The sequence below is a fragment of the Xiphias gladius genome, chromosome 16, assembly GCF_016859285.1.
Source record: "Xiphias gladius isolate SHS-SW01 ecotype Sanya breed wild chromosome 16, ASM1685928v1, whole genome shotgun sequence".
NCBI lineage: Eukaryota > Metazoa > Chordata > Actinopteri > Istiophoriformes > Xiphiidae > Xiphias > Xiphias gladius.
The window spans coordinates 12,212,615-12,235,423 of record NC_053415.1 but is presented as its reverse complement, the minus strand read 5'-3'; the positions used below and the strand labels follow the sequence as shown (position 1 = coordinate 12,235,423).

The following is a 22,809-nucleotide window of genomic DNA, read 5'->3' as shown; positions in this document are numbered from 1 at the left end:
CAAAGGTTTATTCTAAACGTGCGCTCTTCAGCTGTCCCGCTATCAAATCATGCCCCATCCATGCTGTGAAAATTGTGTGTTATGAAATGACTCAGTCCAAAGAATATTTTACATCAGTGGAAAGTAACAAGGTAGACAGACTCGTGTGCTCGTCCTAAGCACAGTTTGGATGAATTTGTACCTTACTCGGGATTTCTATTTTGTGCAGTTTTACCTCTTCTCCAACACGTTTTGAAGGGGAAAATGACTCCACTAGATCTCTCAGGCCAAGATTTGACAAAAAGTATATCATAAAAAGGTGATGAAAATTGCTCGTTGCTGGAGTTCAAACCACCGATTCCCATCCTTTTTATCTTGTGACCCAATACAGCCTTGTATTACACAATCACAACCCTTCGTGACAAGTTGTTAGCGAGTAGTTTGATCACAAAGTGATTCTTCCTTGTCATTTTGGGCAATTTTAATAGTTTTTAGCGCTCTGATGAGTTAAAACTCTTGAAGAAAAATGCGTGGAGCCAGCAAAAACTGAACAAAAGTTTCCACTGTCTTGTTAACCATCTCGTGACCCCTCAGATTTATCTTGTGACCCCGTGGGAGTTCCTGATTCCCAGGCTGGGGAACCACTGGTTAAAAAGACATTAAACCTTTGCTGTCATATTACAGTAAATCAATAACTTGTCACTTTCAAATATTTCTTTATAGCTATACAACCTTTACTTGTAACGGAGTATTTCTACACAGAGGTATATGTACTTTTACTTCAGGAAATTCCCTAAATGTGTCTTCCATCTCTGGTATTTTTATGAGTCAGTTTACCCCGCAGACACCAATGCAGCAGAGTTTTATTGTTTCAACCATGAAAGATAATTACGTCTAATTTATTTGGAATCAAATCAGCTCCATTATTGAGTCAATAAGAGGTCTCCATAGCTGCTCGTAGTGCTGGGTTTAATTAGATGCTTTAGTGTTGGTGTGGGTGTAATGCCTGACGGTTACGAAATAAATATGTGCACATCTACAGTTATTAAAAAAACTGATGTGGGTTCCATCATTTGAATTCTGAGAGCGGCAGGTGTATCTTTATGGACCTGTCGCCATAAATCATTCACAAAGCTCCAAATTGTGTGTATATCAGTTCCCTTCTAAACTTACCTCACATATCAAGCATTTCAGGTCATTTCTTATGATGCCCTATTGCTTTTTGTTCACCACTCAAGAAACTGGCACTAAAGAAAAGTCATAAACAGAGAGAGATAACAGCAGGCAGGCACACAAACTTTACATAAAGGTGTTTTTCTATCAATGAAAAACACTATTATTATTAACAATACTATATATGTATATGTATATATATATATATATATATATATATATATATATGTGTGTGTGTGTATATATATATATACAAATACACACACATATACATATATATACATTTACATATATACACACAAACACACACATACACACACACAGGGTACATATTAACTTTAAAAATACCAGTATTTAAATATCATTCTTTAATATCAGTGAAGCACAATGTATACCCGATTATCTACTGTGACAAAGCTGAATGAGTTAAATAAGGTAATTTCACATGTGATATTAATATAAAAAATAAAAAACAAAGGCACACACACACACACACACTCACACAAGATATTTGGCAGGGGAATAAAACACCAACTCCCACGAAAACGTTTAATTGACTCCTCAAACATTATTTACACAATTCCAGAAGAACAACACAAGTGCCAGATGACAAAATTGAAGACAGTTCCTACACAAAATAAAAACACAGAATATTTAAATAAAAAGGAAGAGTCTTACACTAGTCTAAATCAAAAATGAATTGTCTAAATATGTTTAATGAATCAAGATGTATACAGGATAGGAAAGTGCTTCTCCCATAGAGATTGTTATTAAAATCACCTGCAAAACGTCTTTGTTTGTCTCACCGTTTCTCTCTGATTATACATTGTTCTCTGTTTTTCTCTCTGGGATATTCAAGAGTGGGTGTAAGGCAGGACTGGTCAGCGCCATGATTGATGCCCTAGCATTATCTGGGAGGTGTATTTCAGGGCCCCAATAAGTTGACGATTCCCTTGGTTTACATTCTGGTTTGGATGCTATGCTCCAATAGTTTTTGTGTTTACAAGGAATCGGACTGCTCGAGTCTACTGTAAGTGTAGAGTGGAGCAACCTCAAAACGCAGGCAGTCCTTGTTCGCTTTTAAGAGATTTATTGTTGTTTCAGTCTCCTTGACATCAAATAAGTGGCAGTAAGGTTTTTGATTGCGCACTGAAGGGCAGCAGACTGCTTTTGCTGATTCCTACTGCACTCGTTGGAGCGCACAAAGGAGGCGAGAACTGCATTAAGAGGAGGATCTTCTCTTCTGAAGGCATCAGTGGCTATTTCTGAAAAGTTGTACTATTATTTAGTGGGTATTTTGTGCATTATCACCACACGCCAATGTGGCAGATGTAGTAAGAGATTTCAAACACACTATCCGCTTTATCAGTGTGTCAAGAGAAACTCAGTCTATCACAGATTACATTATAAGAAGGCAATTCAAACAGACCTTTGACCCGGCGTCTATTCCACAGTTCATACAGTAGAATTAATTGATATGTGATATCACAGACTATTAATATTTCTCAGGTTGAGGCTAGGCTGTTAGCAACAGTCTCTGTCCTGTATTGCAGCTATATGGTGCTTTACAAGTAACACACTTTACATGAACTGCGGCACTATGCAACCTCTATAACCCTATGTTTAAAGGGAGCAGAACAAGTACAAAACTGCAAGGCAACAAAAAGACATTCAGAAGTTAATATTTTTTGTGCTACAGTGGCAAAAAAAACAAGAACAAAAAAACAAAAAAACAAAAAACAAAAAACTGTTGGGCTTTTTTTTTTTTTTTTTTTTTTAAAAATGCAGTTGCGCTGCTTCGGCATTTCCCAATAGTAATCACAAAATACCACAGCAAGCAAGTGGACTACAGATTATTTGTGTCAGCTCTGAGGCACCACTGCTAAATGTTAAATTCATATAAAAATCACAGGTGAGTGGTGTTTGTAATGTGGGGATATGAATGATACAAAAACACCGTGACAGCAACTGGCTTGCTCAAATAAAGAGACACACAGTGAGGTGAGTTCTACCGCTGAAATTAACGGAGGCTGTTCAAACAGTGTGGGATGCAATATTAGTACTGGAGATAAAACAACAAACTGGCCCACTGAACAGATATGTAGCAGCTGTTACAATAATGTTTAATTATGCAACAGTTCCCCTTGCACGAGCAGTTCAAAGTAAAGGCTTTCAACCACCGTGATGATCATTTATGAATTAATAAAAATAATACATTCCTCAGTTTTCTTTCTAAGATATTTTTTGATAGATTCATCTGCTGTTTTGACTGTTTTCACTTTTAATATTCCAGCTCTCTTCTGTGTGTCTATAAACTGGTCAAGCCAGGCTGTGTCAGTGAAAGGCACTATAGAAGAAGAAATTACTGCATCACGAATAGACTGAAACATACTACATCAGAACAATGTCTAATACATTACTACATGACCTCTTTTGAATTTGTTCATGTCAGGTGAACATTCATCCATTGACACAAACAGGGTTTTACTTCACTTCACCCCTCCTCAGTACATTTGAAAATTACAACCTTTTGGGGAAAATATTGATAAATAAATGTATATGTTTTGAATCAATTTGTATGTAGATTTTATTTCTTTTGGACTTTTGAGTGTTTAATTGGAAATTTCACTCATCTCCATTTAATTTACTGAACTAACTGAGGAGAAGTGGTAGTGACCCTACATGATTTAAAACTAAGCCCCTTCACCAATCAAAAAGCACACACACAGACACACACACGCATACAGTGACATCAGTGGCCCTCTAAACAGAGATCGGACCATTTAAGAACATCCCCAGAATCCCAGGATTTTAATCGTGTACTATTAATCCTCGCCAGAATCCAGGAAAATGCAGTGGTAGTTAATGAAGCCCCCTGTTATCCGTCTATCCTGCATTTGTACTGCAGATGATTGTACTGAAAATGTAAAATATATGTTTTACTTAAGTGACTGGTTGCTAGTGGATTTTCTAAATCATACGGATGGCTCATACAATGACAGAATTAGGATAATAAAAATTCCACTCGTAAAATGTCAGTACAAAGTTAAATGTCTACAACATCAAAATTTGTCACTGGTTAATAATCACACTGAATTACTAGAACTAGATGGTGGCCATACAAATAACAATAAAAAAGCTAGTTCTATATGTTAGCCATCTCATGGTCATACTTAATTTGAGATTTCATCTCTTTAATGGCCCCTCTGAAAAGAAAAGAAAAGTTTTTTGGATTTGGTTTAAAGTAGAAAATTTGACCAATCATTTCAATAAATTCCTATGTTGTAACAATCATAAAACTCCTAAAGATCACATACAGGATATTTACTTGCTTTTTCTTATCTAACTCCTCTCCCCCCACATATATGCATACACAGAAGGATGAACACAAATATTATGCACACACACACACACACACACACACACACACACACACACACACACACACACACACACACACACACACACACACACACAAAATCAATCAGACAGAAACACACACAGCCCAACTCTGGGGCCTCACAGTAATTTAGCTCTACAGAGGATAGAGCCTAACAGTGAGATTGCCACTTTTCTTGTCTGTAGTTGGTCCAGACAGTCATGTGATCATTGCTGGTCTAGGAGGAGTTCAGCAGGGTGCTAAGGACTGCAAAAAGGAAAAAAAATTATACACTGCAAAGGTCAAAGCATTTAAAAGTAATCGTTGTAATGTATTTTATGTGTGTTTTATATATGTTTTTGTCTGAGTCATACCCTGGGGATCTGACTGAGCCTCTGCTGCATCAGCTTTGCGTGCAGCTTCTGGATCCGCTTCTAATCACAGAGAATGAAAGTCAGTTAATTGCAAAAACCCAGACAGACAAAATGAAGCAGACAAGGCATCACATGTCAATTTGAAATTCTCAAGCATTTAGCTTATTAACTCCTTTTCCTATTCATTAGCATTGATTACTTTATGGTGTCCCCTCTGGTATTTTGGACGAAGAGGGATTTATCCCTCTTCTATAATTGTGAAACTGTAGAGCTCCACCGACCACAAATCAAAAATGACAGTGAGAGCACCCAGGGGGAGTTTCTGTGGATGTTAATATTTCAAGGCTCTAATTGCTTATTATCACCGACATGAAAATTTGTTTCATTTTTCCCGGTGTAGACGTGCAAATCAATTCATATCTGTGCAGTCAGGACTTCCCATTTATTGTCAGTGGAGCAGCTCCGGGCTGTAGATGCTGATGACATTACCAATAACAATCCTCACTCTTCAGCTTTAATCTGAGGGAGTATAATGTATTTTCATTATACAGACTGAGCTCTACCAGAAAACCATGGAGGAATAAGATAAATGAAATTCTAAAAGTGATGTTTATTCAAATTTAGAACACTGATAAATACTAGCTATTAATATAAATACTCAAATTATAATCCTTGCGCTGAATCTGACATTTGCCCTGTATCACTGAAAAGCTGAATGCCATGTTGTTCATGTTGACTGTAAATGAAAACTATGCTGAAGTGGCAGTATTGCCATGCCGGGTGTGTGTGAGTTGACTGTAACTTACAACAGTTTCTAAGGGATAGAGCTGAGTCTGCTATGTCTCAAAGAAGGATTGCTGACCTCCAAAACGTGTGCTATTTAGACTTAAAGACACACACACACACACACACACACACACACACACCACCCATCTCACACTTGAGCCTGGCTAAAGGAATGTGTTAGAGTGGCTGGTACCTGAATTAAAGGCTACGATTCTTCTTTGATCCAAGTTAACCATATACAGCAATCTCCTGCACGACTGCCTCTTAAAGGATCTGAAGTTGTGATGTGGGTTGACGTAACTTGAGTAAATGACGCTAGGCTCAAGTTGTGGGCACCAAATGGCAATGAAACAACAAAATCTTGGCTTGTAGTTCGCTGTTTAAGAAACTAGGTTCTAAGTCAATTTCAGTGTAAGTTCTGCGTAGTCTAGTCAAATATTAAGCCCTGTGTACAGCAGTTTGGTATTGTGTTGGTTTGATTTTTCTTTGGTTCGTTAGGTACTTAGCAGGATAATTACCCTGTCTGTTTTTGAAGCAGAGTTTCTTCTTCTGATAGGTGAAGTATCCAGTGACTGCTCCCACAGCAGCCACAGCAACTGCACACAGGATGCCTGCTAAAGAGCCCGAGCTGGCCTCTGCAGGAAAGATAGAAACAAAAAAAAGATAATTGAAACCAGTGCATCCGAGCTGCAAATGCGTAGTCACCTTTGGCAATATCATAGGAGAATACCATGTTTTATGATACAGATGTGACTGCACTGTGCTGAGTCTTTTTCAGCGTACGGAGATTGCAATGTTCAGTGTCACCACGGGGTGACATTTTGCAGTTGAAATAATGTGTGTGTGTGTGTGTGTGTGTGTGTGTGTGTGTGTGTGTGTGTGTGTTTGTGTGTGTGTGAGAGTGAGACAGAGAGAGATGCATCATCTTGTTCCAACATTTTCTGATCCCTTTTCAGTGGTTTATCCTATAATTTAGACCACTAAAAGAAAGCATTCACAGTGACAGCGTAAATCTGTCTGCACCTGTAACCCAGTTACTATGGCAACAGGGTTCTGACTAGTTTCAGGCTGTGTCATAGCATACAGCAAATACCTTTCATAGTCTATTAAAGACACAAAAAACAAATGCAGGCAACCAACAATGCCCAGATGATCCTCACATTATTGATAAGATTATTTAAAAAGCATTACAAATACTCCATTGCAAGCAAAAGTACTAGAACAAATACCATAAAACTACTCTACATTACTCCTACAATATTCAAGGTGTGATGTAGGTACATTGCCAGGTAACCTCACCACCCAGCCAACCTTTTTATTTAATCGCTATATTATGGTGCTAGAGCCTTATGAATTTACTCTGAATGAGGGAGGTAGAATATAAGAGTACAGACTAGATTATGAAGAAGAACAAACACCGTTTTTGTGCAACTCTAAAAACACTCTCATATAATTGATTAGATACTCTAAACTTTTTTTCCTCATTGTTTTCCTGCAGTGGCTTCAGTCAACACAAGTAATAATAGCAGGATATGCCGAAGTGACAATAGAGAGGGAGGTGGAGAGGATAACGGATGTCCTGGAGTGTAATGGGTGAGTCAGCAGCTGAAGATGAAAGAATGAAAAGTAAATCCAGTGGTAAACAAAGTAAAGGTGAGAAAAACAAGGGAGTGGCATCAGTCAGAGAACTCGCGTGACTCAAGATGAATTTAAAGGAAATTATGAATCGGTGAAATTAAGTGGAATTAAACAGAAGAATGTGGTGAGTCAGTAAACGGAAGTAAAGATGGGTGCAGACACAGACACGTATGAACATGCATGTGCACAAATGTAGAACACACAACACTGAAACACCGGTTTGTGTGGTGTGAAGAGGCTGCATGAAGACATACGCGCATGCGCACACACACACACACACACACACACACACACACACACACACACAAAGTGTACATACATAGAGAGATAAACTGAAAGACAGGATGCACTATGGAAACAGATATCTATAGGAAACTATGGGAATGATGTGGTCAGTAGCCACAACCCCTATCAAATCACTGGATGCTATGTGGCTAAAGTCAGAGTTCAAAGAAACACTTGGTAGCTACAATAGATCTTGTCAATATATCAAGATTTATCAGTTATTTATGTCACTATAACTGTATCATGAGATATGATTACTCACAAAATACAATTTTTTTGCAATGGTTTTTGAAAAAGTTACACTTTCAATTTGATTTCCTGTTATCACACAATATGATGAACTATACAAACGGTTCCATTAATAATTAAACAGATGCAGTGATGACAGTTAACACTGGAAAGAGGTGCGCTGACTATCATAGAACTAAAAATTTTCATATATCCAAGCCCTACTAACCTTTCCTATAATACACAATTTTAGGTTTTAAAAAACAATAACCATCACAAATTTCAGCACTGGTGACTTAAAACTTTTACCCGCTTAATTAATTTCTGTCACTTAAAGGTACAAACATCACCATTTGCCTCCCTTGCCTGAACTTGTCATTCATGACATTATGCAAAGTTACTAACTGAAGTTGAAAGAAAAAAGTCTGAAAAAAGGTCATGCAGAAACAACACACCTGCCTAGGGCTCTTTGCATAACATAAGACAATAGGGGAATGCTTATACAGCAGGTTTGTTTGGGGTGCGTGGGTTGGTGAGTGGTTAGATGTGTTCAAAACAAAAAAGAAAAAGAATGATAACTCACCTTGGGCCTGAGGTTTTTCTGCTGTTTAGGACAGAGAGCAAACACATACAATTAGCAACATGAAATTGCACCGTTTACAAACTGCTTTAAGTCATCATTATGGTAAATGCTTAATTATCTTTGGAATGATCATGGTAAACACAAGTGATTCACATATGGAAAACAAAGGAGTTACACACTAAAGGTGGAACAGGGAACCGTTTATTTAAACAGACAAAAACATGCACCTGTCATTCTATTGTATCTTATTTGCAGTTTGACAATCAGGAACAGAAGTTACTTCCAGTGTGGAAGAGCTGCAGATGTAACACATCCAACAGATGTAGCGTGAGTACACTAGAGAATTAACTGTAAAAAACACTTAAAGAAGGCCAGTTTTGAACATTGTTTGAACTAAAACAATAGTGGAGAGGCATTTATTCCTGAGTCTTGTATCCTGTTTTTATTGTCAAAGGCATGCCAGCAATATCCTGTAGGTTTCACCAGTTTTCAGAGCTACATAAGCTCTACTATCAGTGCTGTGGCTGCAAAGCTACTTCTGTATCTGCTTCGGATTTGTGCGATTTGGAACGAAGATGGCGTGATGCAATTATTTTGTTGTACGCACTTTTTTTTACCATTTACACAAAAAAGGCCTTACCATCTCCTGTGTCGACAGCGACATGTGCTAAAGAGAGAAAGAAAGAGGGAGAAGTGGTTAAAAAATACAAATGTGTTTCTGTATATAAAGCACTGTGACAAAGATTGCAGAGAAGAAGAAGCAAGGAAAAAGATTATCTTTTTGTGGTAGTTTATACCTCAGAGGCATTAAGAGGTCTAGAGTTTCTGTCCTAACTGGTCTGGAAACAAACACACATAATTCTGCCTGAAGTGTCCCTTCTGTGCTCTCATACAGGTGCTTTTATAGCATCAGAGAGATAAAATATCTGATAGAGAGGAACACCCTCTGTGTGTCTGTCTCTGATCTTTGATTCGATCCATATGCAAACAACCCTGTTATCTTCTTCTGCCTGTCTGTATAGGCTTGTGACATCATGGCTGCCCTCTACCCGCTTCAACTTGTCAAAGTGGCTAATGACAGAGCACTTAAGAAGAGCGCCTTTCACTAGATTATAATGATTATACCAACATAGATGAATCAGCTTTCAGATGGGGAATCAAGTGTGAACGCTGACAGAAGCTGCTTCGGGAAAATCTCTTGTTCCTGCATTACTGTTAAACTGCCATGTGGCTAGTGATTAAACTTTCTTAACCCAGGAGGTACAAAGTAAATTCAGTCTCTTGTCATGGGAACAAAGCTCATTAAATTAGAATGGCATTCTCACAGTATAGAGATCTAACAGAAGAATGTTTCAAAACACAGTTTACAAGGCACAGTCTTTCAGTTGTCAAGTGCAATAAAATATCTGACCTGCCTCAGGATTTGATGCCATTGTTCATAATGCAGTGTTAATGTTCTAAGTAATAAGACCTGATGCCAGTTTCAACAGAAACGGCTATGAATACTGCAGGAGAAACTTATAAATACCTTCTTTGTATGAAGGTGGAAAATGCTGAATGAGGAGATAAGCCTGCCTTAGCCCTGTGCACAAATATCTACAGGTTGATTTAGCTGTGTTGCTCGAATGAGACGAGGAAATACAACTTGTCAAACGTTTGGTGGACTAACTAAGTCACATGTTGTAATTTAAATATTCGTAAAGTCACCAATTTCAGCATTTACAAAGAAATTGCATCATATCAAATATCGCCTCAACTTCCTGTTTATACGTGTACGTAACCAAGCATAACTGTTAGGATTTTGAATGTATTTGTAAAAAAACATCTGGTGAAAAGAAAATGCTAGTTTAGGCTAACAAGCACAAAGTAGAAAACCCTAGACACTCGCTATACACTGTGATAAACAAGGCTAATCTCACCATACCACATAGTTTCAAACAGCATACAGAGCGATAAAAAAGGCATCCATGAGATTGTGGTGACTAGGAAACAGTACACTTCCACCAAAACTGAACTATCCCTTTCACCACTGCCTGTTTGTATTGCTAACTGTGTACCCAAAGGTTCTTTTGGTTATCTCTATATACTTAAGACATTTTTAGTTACCGGGTACAATAATAAAATCAACAGTGATTGTTATTAGTGGTTACTAGCCGCCGGTTTCTAAACTGTGGCTGTTTCCTGAATGTGCTTGGCTGTCCACTGCAGGCTCCCCTGTCAGAGCGACTTCCAAGTTACAGCTCACATTAATCCTTATTAAGGAAATTATATTTTCACTGTCCCACCCAAGAGGAATATCTTCCAGATGTTCGCCAAAAAAATGACGTCTCTCTAACACACTATACTACACCTTTCCATGTTTAATTTAATGATAACATCAACCATCCTAGATGCATTCCCCAGTTCACCCCCTCATGGTCCCTAGTCAATGCCCTGCAGATGTGTCCTCGTTAAGCACTATGAAAGGGTGTGATGGGGATCCTGTGAACTAGTGTTGACTTAGATTAAAGGATATTATCTGTCAGGAACAATACCTTACGCTGGCTCTATATTAACTGGGGGGAAAACCCAAGTGACTTATACAACATGTGTGACTCAGTGTAAAAAGCAGCTTCAGGGTGGGCAGGGCGAGGTAGGATCAGTGAATTCATTTAAGGCAGATAGAGCCTCATAGGCATAATTATTCAGTGACCTATACTGACGGTAAATCGTAATAAGTATTGTGCTCACATTATAAAGTTTTTCACAGATGAGTGCGTGATGAGTAAGTCATGAAACAATATTTTGAGCCAAGTTATGCACCGATACTCAGATTCTCCTGTGTTCATTTCTATATACTGTCCAGCCTTTCTTCTTGTATTCATCCCTGGCCTTTCCCTTAACCTCCATTAACACTTTCGTCTCTTTACCATTTCCCTTTGCTTTTGCTCTTATCTCTCTGCTTACACCTCTGCTTAGCTTGTATTCCCCCCTCTGTGTCATCTTCTCCTCTGAGTGGCTTTTCTCCACACCTCCTTTCCTTATCCTCATCTCCATTTCTCAACTCTTTTCCTCTTGTCACCACCGTGAGAGAATGTTCCCCTGCCAGTTATCACATGAAAGAAACCCTCCATAGCAACCATTTCCTGAACACTCAACAGCACCCCACTTTCTTAGTTGTGAGCACTATTAAGTGAGAAGCTAACTGCCAGCCAAACATAAAGTTACTATTCTCGAGAAGACAAACAACAGCATTACTTGAGACAAGAAATGCTGAAATGCTATCAGCATAAGGTCAGAAAGGAAAGATCAAGAATTCAAGTTTGAGAGAAGGGAGAGAATGGAGAAGAGAATGAAATTACAGATGAGATTAAACGAATAGAGGGGGACATTTCAATTGTGATAAAATCACAATGAGTTTTCCTTACTCAAACCATACTAGACACAGTTTAGGGAGGTAAAATTGTATGGACCAAAATCCAACCCCATTATCTTCCTTAATGATTTGTATGTTCAGACAGAGAAGCACATCTGTTTGCCATTAATTTGTTCAGAAAATAGGGAGTTGCATGAAAATAGTACATGATAACTCATGGAAGCAGGACATGTACATTTTTTCTTTAAATGCATGATAACAAAAATTATGACAACGATAATTTGATGGATAGTCCTGGGGTCAAATCAAGACACAGTGGAGATCCAATATCTTTTGAAATCCCATAATAAGTGATACATTTCAGTTGGCCTTGTTCGGGAGGAGGAAAAAACACAAACATTGTAAAAGGACATTCTTCAAATCTTTTTACTTTCAGATAGTTGCTCGGGGACAGGTAGTGTTGCAACAGATTCAGAGTTTGAGGGGAATGCACAACAGAAGGCAGAGGTCAGTTTACTTCAAACACAGTCCATGCAGAGTGGAGCTTGAAAAGTTCCCTTTCCACACACTTCAAGTAATGCTGTTCAGTGAATTTCAAGCTATTTCCCACTCAGAGCCTATTCTGTTAGCATTTCTGCAGTGTTTTAAAATTCTGCTGTGTAGGAATTTACTTTTCTAAGAATGAATTCAGCGGTTCAGCTTCTTTGTGGATTCATTGTTACTGTGGTTACTGAAATAAACTGGTTTTAATTATGGTGTCCTAAAGTGCTTTTGTATGATGAAAAGAACTTCTGAGTCAAACTTATAAGCAATTATTTGTGGTGTGCCTTAGTAGTTTGTTTAGCTGAAGCAAGACTTGGCTCCAGAAAGGTGGAGGTTTATACAGGGCTTATACAGTATATTTTGCTTTAGGAATTTGGAAATTGTTCAAATAACAGAGGAGAGAAGAATTAAATTTAAAAAAAAGAGTAAAAAAAAAAGGTACCTGCATTCACTTCAGCTGCAGTGTCCCCTTTAACTGTTTACAAAGACAAAGAACAGAAACATGGTTGAATGCAAACATATAAAATCCACTTTGTAAAATGGAGAAGGCTGGAGACCCCATTATCAACAGTACTACGGCTGTGGAACACTAATCTGTCATTTTTCATCTTTAATACAATAACAAAAGCAGAAATGTAGTTTTCGAACAAGTCTGTACAGTTTCCCCAGGACACACATGCTAAAGAGATGAGCTCATCTTTCTCTACAACTCTTCTAAAGATTTGTGTGCTTATAACCCTGGACATACGCTCAGTTGCTAGAACTGTATTGTATTACACATAAAGGTGTTTATGTTATTTAGCCTACCCTCACTGACATAAATGGGGTGGACAAAATAATAGAAGCCCCTGTCAGTATAATTCAATGCAATTCAACAGCACCACAAACTACATCCTCCACAGTTGAATCAACACTTCTCTAAGACAAGTGAACATTATAGCCTTCATGAAGATAGGATTTTTTGCAAGACTGCTGTATTAGACTGCATTAGCTTTAGCTAAGTGTACCTGATAAGCAGGCACTGGTATACGCACCCACAAGTAATATACTCTGTCAAAAATGTCTTAGCATTCATCGATTCTTACACACAGTGTCAGGGCCCTGATCTGTTGCAGGTTAGTTAAGAAAAAACCCCAGAATAACAAAACAAAACACTGAAACAGGCATGCAAGTGTGTGCAGTCATCAATGGCAGCTGAATCACTGGCATTGGGAACAAAGCCACATGAGTGAAACCAGCATTTGTTGCCTGAATTCACGAGGGCATGTACGAGAGTTTGCATATTATGCACACACACATGTACATTCTTACCTGTAGGGTCGCGGGCCTCTGGTACTACATTTTCCACAACAACTGAATCTGTCTGTTTTGCATCAGCAGCTGGATCAGTTGGTTCTTCCTGATTATCTTCTACAGCTGGATCTGTCTCTGGTGTGGCCTCGTCATCAGGTCCACTCTATTAAATATGTAATATATACTATATGAACATGAAGTAATGTAGCATAGAAGCTCCTGTATAATATCTGTGTTCTACATTTCATGTCAGTTATTATATGTATTTCTATTTGGAGTGTAGATGTTTGTTAGACTTCTTTTTTTGTACAAGACTTTCTCAAAACTGCTACTGACCTCCCCCTGAGCGGGTGTTGTATCAATGCTTGCAGTAGGTTCCTCCTCTACATTAGCTGTTGGTAGCTCATCCTCTGGATCATTAACCTCTGGATCAACTGCTGGCTCTGGTGCAGGAGAAACAAAATAGAGAGTATTAGATGATTGATTTGTTTTTTTTATCATCCATTTACCAAGAGTGTGATAGCATGAGCTGTTATGCTTTGTTTTACTGCACCTGATTAACGCAAGAAAACCAGAGATGTTCAAAAAGTATTTTGCCACACCTTCCCACATTAATAAGGTGAATGGAAGGAGTAGGTAACTCCTAGAAAGGGGATTTCAACGAACAAATGCAGAACTTACAAGGAGGCCTTACTTATAAAACTTGTGTTTTAGGATGAGACCTCTAATTTAAGCTCATGCTGAATCAAAAGATTAGACAGACATGCATTTGTTCTTAACGCTATTATCACTGTTGCTTCTCAGTGTAAATAAAATTGTCCCTGCTAGTACTAGAGTGTATGATTAAAGTGGAGAAAAAGCAGTGGTTATCATGGCAGAAAGTAGAATCTGCAAACTGGCCTTTGCTCCCAAATGATTTTGTTATACGCTGAGGCTTCACTAAAAGAGAAGATGTGATTCATCACAACGTTGCAGAGCAACAGTGAATAAAGAATCATTTTGGGAGCAAAGAACTGTGTAGAGGTAATGTAAAACAGGAAAAAGTGATCATTTTCAATATGCATATTTAAACTCCTATTGATAACCTTGTGTTGTTGCAGCTGCCTCAACCTCTGCATCTCCTGCTGTAGGAGATACTGGTCCTGCATCCTCGGCTGCAACAGTTGCTGTTTCTGCGTCATCGTCTGCAGGAATCGCTGCCTCTGAATCATTGTCTGCAGGACTTGCTGGTTCTACGCCATCGTCTGCAGGAGTCACTGGTTCTGCGTCGCTGTCTGCAGGAGTCGCTGGTTCTAAGCCATCATCTGCAGGAAAGGCTGGTTCTGCATCTCCACCTGCAGGAGTCACTGGTTCTTGGGCTTCAGCTTCAGGCTCAGGTGCACTCAGTGTTGGTGGTATTTCCTGTATTTGGCACAAGATTTACATCTCTTGAAATAATGTTCTTATAGTAATATTGTCCAGGAAAACACATCTCCAAACTTCTACAGCTGAGTCGGCTTTCAGGTGCTTTAGGGTTTTAAGAAAAACTGGTCAGGAATGGACAGAGACACAGAGCTGCCATTACATTTCAAGCCAGTAAACTTATGCTACATAAAACCTTCTATATCCAACCAAGAACTAACATCAGGCACATATTTTTCAGCCAACTGATACTTCTCAGCTAATCAAATGGCTGCCTGAGGATTTAGAATTAGATTTTCACCAGACCTCAGTGAACTTGACTAGATGACAGTCTGGCTACGCTCAGAAGCACTCTTAGAGACACACTGAATTATTCAGGTGGCTCAAAGATGGGCTGGGGTTCTGGGAGCTGCCGGGGTTTATAGATATGTATTCACTCTGTAGAGCTGCTGTTAAGCTGTTTTCAGATGGTCCAAACCCTCTAGCAGCACTCCTGGCTAGACAAGAGTTTGAAGTGAGGACTAGGGCTAAAGACAACAGAGTTTACAATGTCACTGTATCCCAACCGTTGAAAATAACCTACTAACTATTTTCACCTCTACATTCCTCACCCTTACATTATCCTTTTTCTAGATAGGTTGTTAAATAATTTATTTTCACACAGTAAGCCCCAAACCACACAAATATTCCCTCTCCTCACCTCTGCTGTAAGGTCAGTTTCCTCCTCAGCATCAGGTTCTCCATTGACCTCTGGCACTGCTGCATCAGGGGCTATGGTCTCAGGAGCTGCTGCCTCCTCTGTTGGGGCTAGATCATCTACACAGAGATGTGTGAAGGAAGGAAGTAACAGAATAATGAAAAAAGAGCACAGATCTAGTGAAGCACTACTGGGACATATCAATTTCAAAAAGTTGGGAAAAAATAAAGGGCTGTCCTGAAACCCTGGTGCTTCAGGACACATTACACAACTGGCAGAAGCCCCTGCAACTATTGTTTTATTTTTGAAGAGAAGAAAGGAGGCAGCCATGGCAACCCAAAATCCATCTCAGTGTCTCAAAGGGAGTTCCTCCTGTGTTTGACGGCCCGCAACCTCACAACATCCCAATAATACCTAAAGACTGGTAGTGATTAGTGCAGGCATTGGTTATTAAAAACTGAATACCTTAATTTTCTGTTGTCGTTTAAAATCATTAAAATCATCTGTCTAAATGGTTGTCAAGATGCTGTGCATTCAACACATTCTCTAACATGACCGCGCACACACGCACACACGCACACACACACACACACACACACACACACACACAGCCAAACCTTGGGCAAATTGGTGCCTGTTAACGCTCCAGCCACAACTGGATGACAGACACATTGATCATGTCTGACCTGCCTCAACATCATATGAAGTCTCGACCTCAGCACTGGCATTGCAACTCTGTACTAATGAGAAAATGCAAAGAGCATGTCTTTGTCATTCTGTGTGTGAGATGGGCACGGTGTGTGTGTGTGTTTGAGCCAGTGCTGTGACATTCCCCCGTTGAATGTGAGAAGCTGAAACAGCAAACTGTGCTCTGACTTGATCGTCCTTTGCTCTGCTGATTTCAGCAGCAACCTGATGCTGGTTCACTGGGGCAGTGCCTTTTTTTCCAAATATTAGTACCAACCATTAACTAAGAGATATAGCCGTCTACAAATTATGGTATGAGTGAGGCTGTCCTTCAAGCTGGCAAAACTGTAATAAGATAGCTTGAAGAAGTGGGAGAGAAATGCACAGGGAGGCAGGACAGGTTCCAAAATAGCTGCTCACACTGGAAATGGAAATAAATAACATAGCAGAAAGTAATGAGAGTTATCAGGACTTTGGTGATCAGTACCATAACTGTCTTCTTTAGTATGCTCACATAAAATAATGCATCATCTTTTTTAGCAGTTTTTCATTGCCAAGCGTATTTCCAATGAAGGATCGCTACATTTGCCAAGTGAGATCCTATCAGTCAGTGAAGCCTTGAGGGATGTTGGCATGAACACATCTCATGTATTTCCACCACCCCATAAATACTCTATAGGTTAGCAGTACTGGTGACACCCTGGTTCTCCTCTTCACACACGCAGATGGACAGATGTATGGTGACCAACACAGCGACAAAAAGCAAGCGCTCTTTGTTTCTCTCGCTCCCTGTTTTTCCAGTGTATGTCACTGCACCATCTTAGCATCCAAGATAAACATTAATGAGTGCCCTAAGTGATTTATTTCAAATTCAGACAGCGTTCAGAGCTTAAGGAACACAACTGGATGTGACTACATGGATTCACTATCTACATGACCTACTTGGAAATCACTGTCTTCATCACAGATGAACTGTAGCAAACCATTCAAGGTAATGAGGTGGAAATTAGTTTGATGCCACTAGATTTGTCTCACCAGTGTGCTGAAAACATCTGATAAAACATAAAAATTAAACTACAAACTGTGCAAAAGTGACCATTAAGCTCCTGCTGACATCTTTTTGTTGATTTGTCAGACCAGGATTTCTGTTGTGTGTGATTTGTGTGTTTGAATTTATACTTATGTTTTCACTTCCAGTATATATGGAAGTAAGTGGGCACGTTTTTTCATGGCACTGTGCTTACATGCCAGTGTCTCTGTCTGTGTGTGTCTGTGTGCGTGTGTGTGTGTGTGTGTCACAATCATATGCGACACTGGGGACTAAAGACCAGTTAATTGGGGAGGGTTTGTCCAATTGGGGACAAAAGCCGTGTCCGCAAATTGGAAAAAGCAGATTTTTGGGTCGTTGGTTAAGGTTAGGGTTAGAGTTAGGCAAGTAGTGGTTATGATTGGGGTTAAAGTAAGTATCCAGGAAATGATTGCAAGTCTATGTAATATTCCCAAAAGTGACCAAGGTCAACATGTGAGTGTGTGTGTGTTTGTGTGTGTCTGTGTGTGTGTGTGTGAGAGAGAGAGAGAGACTGCCCCTCATATAACTCTATAGAACATTCTGTTCCCATCTGTCAATTTGCCACTTCCTACTCTAACAACCTCTGCTACAAACACACTCCTATACCCCCCTCCCCATAAACCAACACGCACACCTGCATGCACGTCCACATATGCATGCATACAAATGTATAAAATACCTTAACTTTCAGTCCAAACGCACAAAAAAACCACATGTTCTCACACATGTAAAGTTCATGAGCATGCAGAGGTTCACTTTGGCTCTCACATTCTAAGTAAGTGGTGTCCTGTTTTGTGTTAGTGCAGCACTGAAACAAATGGTTGTACATCCAAACCTCTCTCCCTCCTCCCCTTCCTTTCTTTTTGTCTTTAAGTTGCTCTCCCGTCTTCCCTCTCTCTTTCTATCTCTTAAACTCTTTACTCCCTCTGTTTCTCTGCCACTGCTCTCCCTTGAGGCTGATGAGTCATCTGTGTGTCTCTGACAGGGCTGCACGCAATTGTATGGGACTTTTCAGCATGTGCAGTGTTAAACTGGAAATAGGTCCCCAGAGGAAAACTCTTGGGTCAGACCAGTTTACACATGTGGGAAACCATAATTCTGTTAGTTACACTGTGTTCTTTTAAAAACTAGTCAAGTGATTTGATATATTGATAAACAGACGTCTTCCGGTCTTTAATATTTATTGAATCATCTGACAGAGAGAACAATTTGTGACTGGACCTAAAAGACAAGTAAAGAGCAAGTCCTGAGAAGTTACTATTCTATTAAAGGAATAGTTTGGCATTTTTGGAAATATGCTTATTTCGTCGAGAATTAGATGAGAAGACTGGTACCACTCTCATGTATGTACAGCAAACATGACGTAACAGTCGGCAGCCAGTTATCTTAGCCTAGCACAAAGATTGGAAGAACGGGGGTAAACAGTTAGCCTGGCTCTATTCAAAGGTAACAAAATCAATCTTCTAAACTAACTCTCAGCAAGAAATGGAAAAATTCAAAGTTTTACTTATTGAGCTTAATGGTCCTTTCTGAATTATCTGTACCTTGAAGTGAAGAGCGGTTGGCAACAAACAAGAAACATCTTTGTTGTGTAATGGGAACTATACCAAAACGCATGGTGCCAAAGTGACACTTCATTTAAAAGTTCTGCATGATGTTCTCCCCCAATTGAATGTAATGCAGATGACAAGAGTGTAGCTTTAATCACTTACAGGAAAATGTTTCTGTGATTGAAAACAATTTTCTGCTGAAACATTGAAAAAACCCCTTATAAGATACCATCATAATCATTTCCCTGTTCTTTATGTTCCAGCAAATGAGATTGTTTCATCGCTTGGAAAACTCAAGAAATATCTGCATCGGCTTTGCCAAAGTGGGTTCTCTGCATGCATCAGTATGCTTTGAAAAAAATGCCTTTTAAAAAACACAAAAATTGTTCTGGACAAAGATAAAATCAGGGTCCATGGGAGATGTGGGACCAATTGTGATTCAAAGGAAAGACCCATACATAGTAAATGATTTATATGGGACAGTACTGTAAAATAGAACGGAGAATTTGTGCTTCTTATTAACAATTTATATTTTGTGATAAATGAGCAACCACTCTCAGCAAGCTATATCATGTTGGTGAGCTACTATGACAAAAGCCAATACAGAACGAAGACTGCACTTAAAGTGTTATGTAAAGTATATCATCTTTCACACGCATCATGGAGGTTTTAGGGCTGGAATGGTGCTTGATGCTGGTGCTGCTGTTTTGATATCCAAAAGGTGACGTGATGGAACTATTTCCCTTGGCACCTGATATCACTTCTTGGTAAACATGATAATACAAAAGTGAAATTTTATACATTTCCGTCACATTCACCCTTCGTTTGGGAAATTTACAGAAGGGCAAATAGGTAACTTTGCTGCCCTTTTAGGTGTGTAATGCACAGTACAGCACAGTCCACGTTACATCAATCGGAGTCTGAGGAATGTTATCGTTGCCGAAGGGAGAGGAACTTTTTTTGGACATCTGATTCTTCTGGTTCCTGGCCGTGAGATTCTGTGAGATCACCTGTTGTGTGTGGTTGAATGAGTAATAATGCGTGTACATGCATGTGTGTATAAGCAATAGCCAAGCCTTGCCCAGTAATAGTACACCAGAAACTGTCTGTGCATGTGTGTCAGGTCTAAAACAACACCTCCCCAACACATTGTTCTGTCAGGCATGGTTCCATTGTGTGTTTGTGGGACAGAAAGTGCTGTGTTTAACCCAATCATGCACACCTTAAATCTACCCCCATAGGAGCAGAGAGACAATGCGTGGGAGAGAGTGTGTGTGTGTGTGTGTGTGTGTGTGTGTGTGTGTGTGTGTGTGTGTGTGTGTGTGTGTTGGTGTGTCTGTGTGTGTCAATTATCCACCAAAAGAGTGATTTGTGTGTTGGTAGTTGAAAGTGTAAACACAGACAAGTCTGCACACACATATTGTACACACACACCTGGCACACATCACACAGCTCTTTTTGCTTTTATCTTCCTATAAGACACACACATGTTCTATAACTTACGTACAAACTCACATTAATGAAGCACTCTCATACTCCCACATCTTCTGTGCATTAAAGTTATAACCCACACCCACCCACACACTCTCTCTCACTCACTCACTCACTCACACACAGATGCTGAGGGCCCTGCGGGAGAGGAAGGCGCTGAAACTAGTTGTGTTGTTGGGTGTTGTCTACAGCTGGAGCTGGATCTAGTTACTGGGACACTCCCTATGCTTTACTTCTGTAACTCACACACACACACCGTGCATGATGTGCACATATGCAGCTGACCTAGCACCCTTATCTTCTTTAGTATGAACTGCTTGAAAGAACTGGTGTACACACACGCGCGCGCGCGCAAACACACCCACTGAGATTTCCTGTACCTCAACCAACATCCAATGGGTTTACAGTAAGGTTACGGTTCAGCAATTCGAAAAAAAGTGTGTATGGGAAAGAGAGGGAAAAAGAAAAGGAACCTGTCTATGTGTGCGTGTGTGCGTGTGACGGGGTGTGTATGTGTGAGGGTGGTTCCAATAAAAAGTGAACCGGTAGAGTGAGATTATGGCAGATCCCTACCAAACGCACCAACGTTCAACTGAATCTCTGTTTGCATAATGATGAAGAGGCCTGCTGTTACTCTGGCTATCTCTATCACTTGTTTCTTCCTTGTATATCTCACTGTTCTCCCTCTCAAATGGCAACAGCATTTCTCTTTTATCTTCTTCCACCATCTCCCTCTCAAATGGCTACAGCATTTCTCTTTTATCTTCTTCCACCATCTCCCCTACTTTCCCCTAATTTGTCCAAGTGTCTGTGTGTGTCTCTTTGACTCAGTTTAATGGCACGTTTGAACAATTTGAGATCACTGAACGTGCCGCGGGGTAGGGCAGGGGCCCATGGGCCAGCTGAAGACGAAGGAAGAGGAAGAGGAGGGAGCAAAAAAATTAAGAATGACGGATATAGAGAGGCCAAATTAAGATGGAAGATTTCAAAAGTAACAGTCGATAAACTGAGGTGAAAATTGAGGAGAAAAGAGGGATGAAGAGAAAAAGAGAAAGAGAATTAATTATGTAAGGACAATGGGTCCACCCCACCCTGTGAGCCAAAACTCATGTCCAAAAAAGATATCTCCACATTACATGGCACACCTATTTCACTGATAATATCCGGGCTGTACAGCCATGAAATATCACAGTGAAGATGAACAATGTTTTCTCTTTTTTTTTTCAATTCAGACAGAACAGTTTAACACATACAGAATACAGCTAAAGGTGAATTGAACTGACGTGCCAACAGGGAGGCAGGCAGACTGGCAAAAGAGACTGGCAATTGCACGCACACGCGCACACAGACACACACACACACACACACACACACACAGATGGATGAGTAATGAGGAGGACCGGCAGAGGATGAAGAGAGAAACGACAGAATGAGAGATGAGAGAAAGATGGGCTAGGGGAGAGCCAGAGGAATATAAAACTGAAGAGAAAGGAGAAATGGAGACTGAGATGAAGATGACCAACACACAACACAGATAGATAGATGTGATGTGCATGCAAAGAACACAAAGAGTTATTTGCAGAGAAACCATTTTCTGATTCTGATTTTCTGATTACCTTCTGCCTTGGCGCTTGTAGCCAGCAGGCTTCCTAATAGCAGAATCCACAGGTATGACATCATGGGAACACGGTGTTCTGGCTGCAAATGAACCGGCGCTCAGTCTCCCTTTCCACGGCCTTCAAACAGGACAATTAACCGGCTTGGAGGCTTCAGGTGCGTTTGGAGGGCGTGTGTGTCGGTGTGCCGGTGCGTTCCTGCGCGTCGGATCAAACCCGTGGCGTCTCCAAGGTGCTTAGATGCTCGGCTCAGTTTGCGCCGCCGCGGATCTGTCCCCCTCTCCTTTTGTCTGAATTGGAAGAGAGAAGGTCCAGTCTTTATTAAGGTGGGCGGGTCTCTACTCCCAAATACAGGCAGGCAGGCAGGCAGGCAGGCAGGCAGCAGGGCTGGGTATGGTGTTGTGAAGCCAGTCATTTCCCCACTAATCAGTAGTGGTTTTGCCAATGCCCTGCCGACGTTATGGCTCTTACTAACAATCTGGATTAGTGCTCGTCTTTATCAGCCCTGCCTAGACCGAGGCAACACATTATTATCCAGAAACCTATCCTTTTCATTCAGGTCGTCGTCCTTTTGGTTACTGAGAACACTCTATATGGAGAGATCCCCGAGCGGATTTAATTGCATACCCATTACGCGTCTTCACGGAGTCTTCTTAACATGATCTCCCCCATCAGCATCCCC

General features: G+C 40.1%; 1 protein-coding gene across 1 annotated transcript; it reads right to left on the bottom strand.

Moving 5' to 3' along the window:
* Positions 1–1,555: 1,555 nt before the first annotated feature.
* Positions 1,556–22,401, bottom strand: si:ch211-39i22.1 (predicted GPI-anchored protein 58). Its single transcript, XM_040149504.1, has 11 exons — positions 22,128–22,401; positions 15,718–15,833; positions 14,702–15,017; positions 13,953–14,059; positions 13,635–13,779; positions 12,766–12,798; positions 9,066–9,092; positions 8,426–8,446; positions 6,210–6,326; positions 4,906–4,965; positions 1,556–4,798 (listed from the first exon to the last, which is right to left on the bottom strand). Exons 1-11 carry the CDS (start codon positions 22,189–22,191, stop codon positions 4,770–4,772), a joined length of 1,035 nt encoding a protein of 344 aa, XP_040005438.1. The 5' UTR covers positions 22,192–22,401; the 3' UTR covers positions 1,556–4,769.
* Between the last annotated feature and the right edge of the window lie 408 nt (positions 22,402–22,809).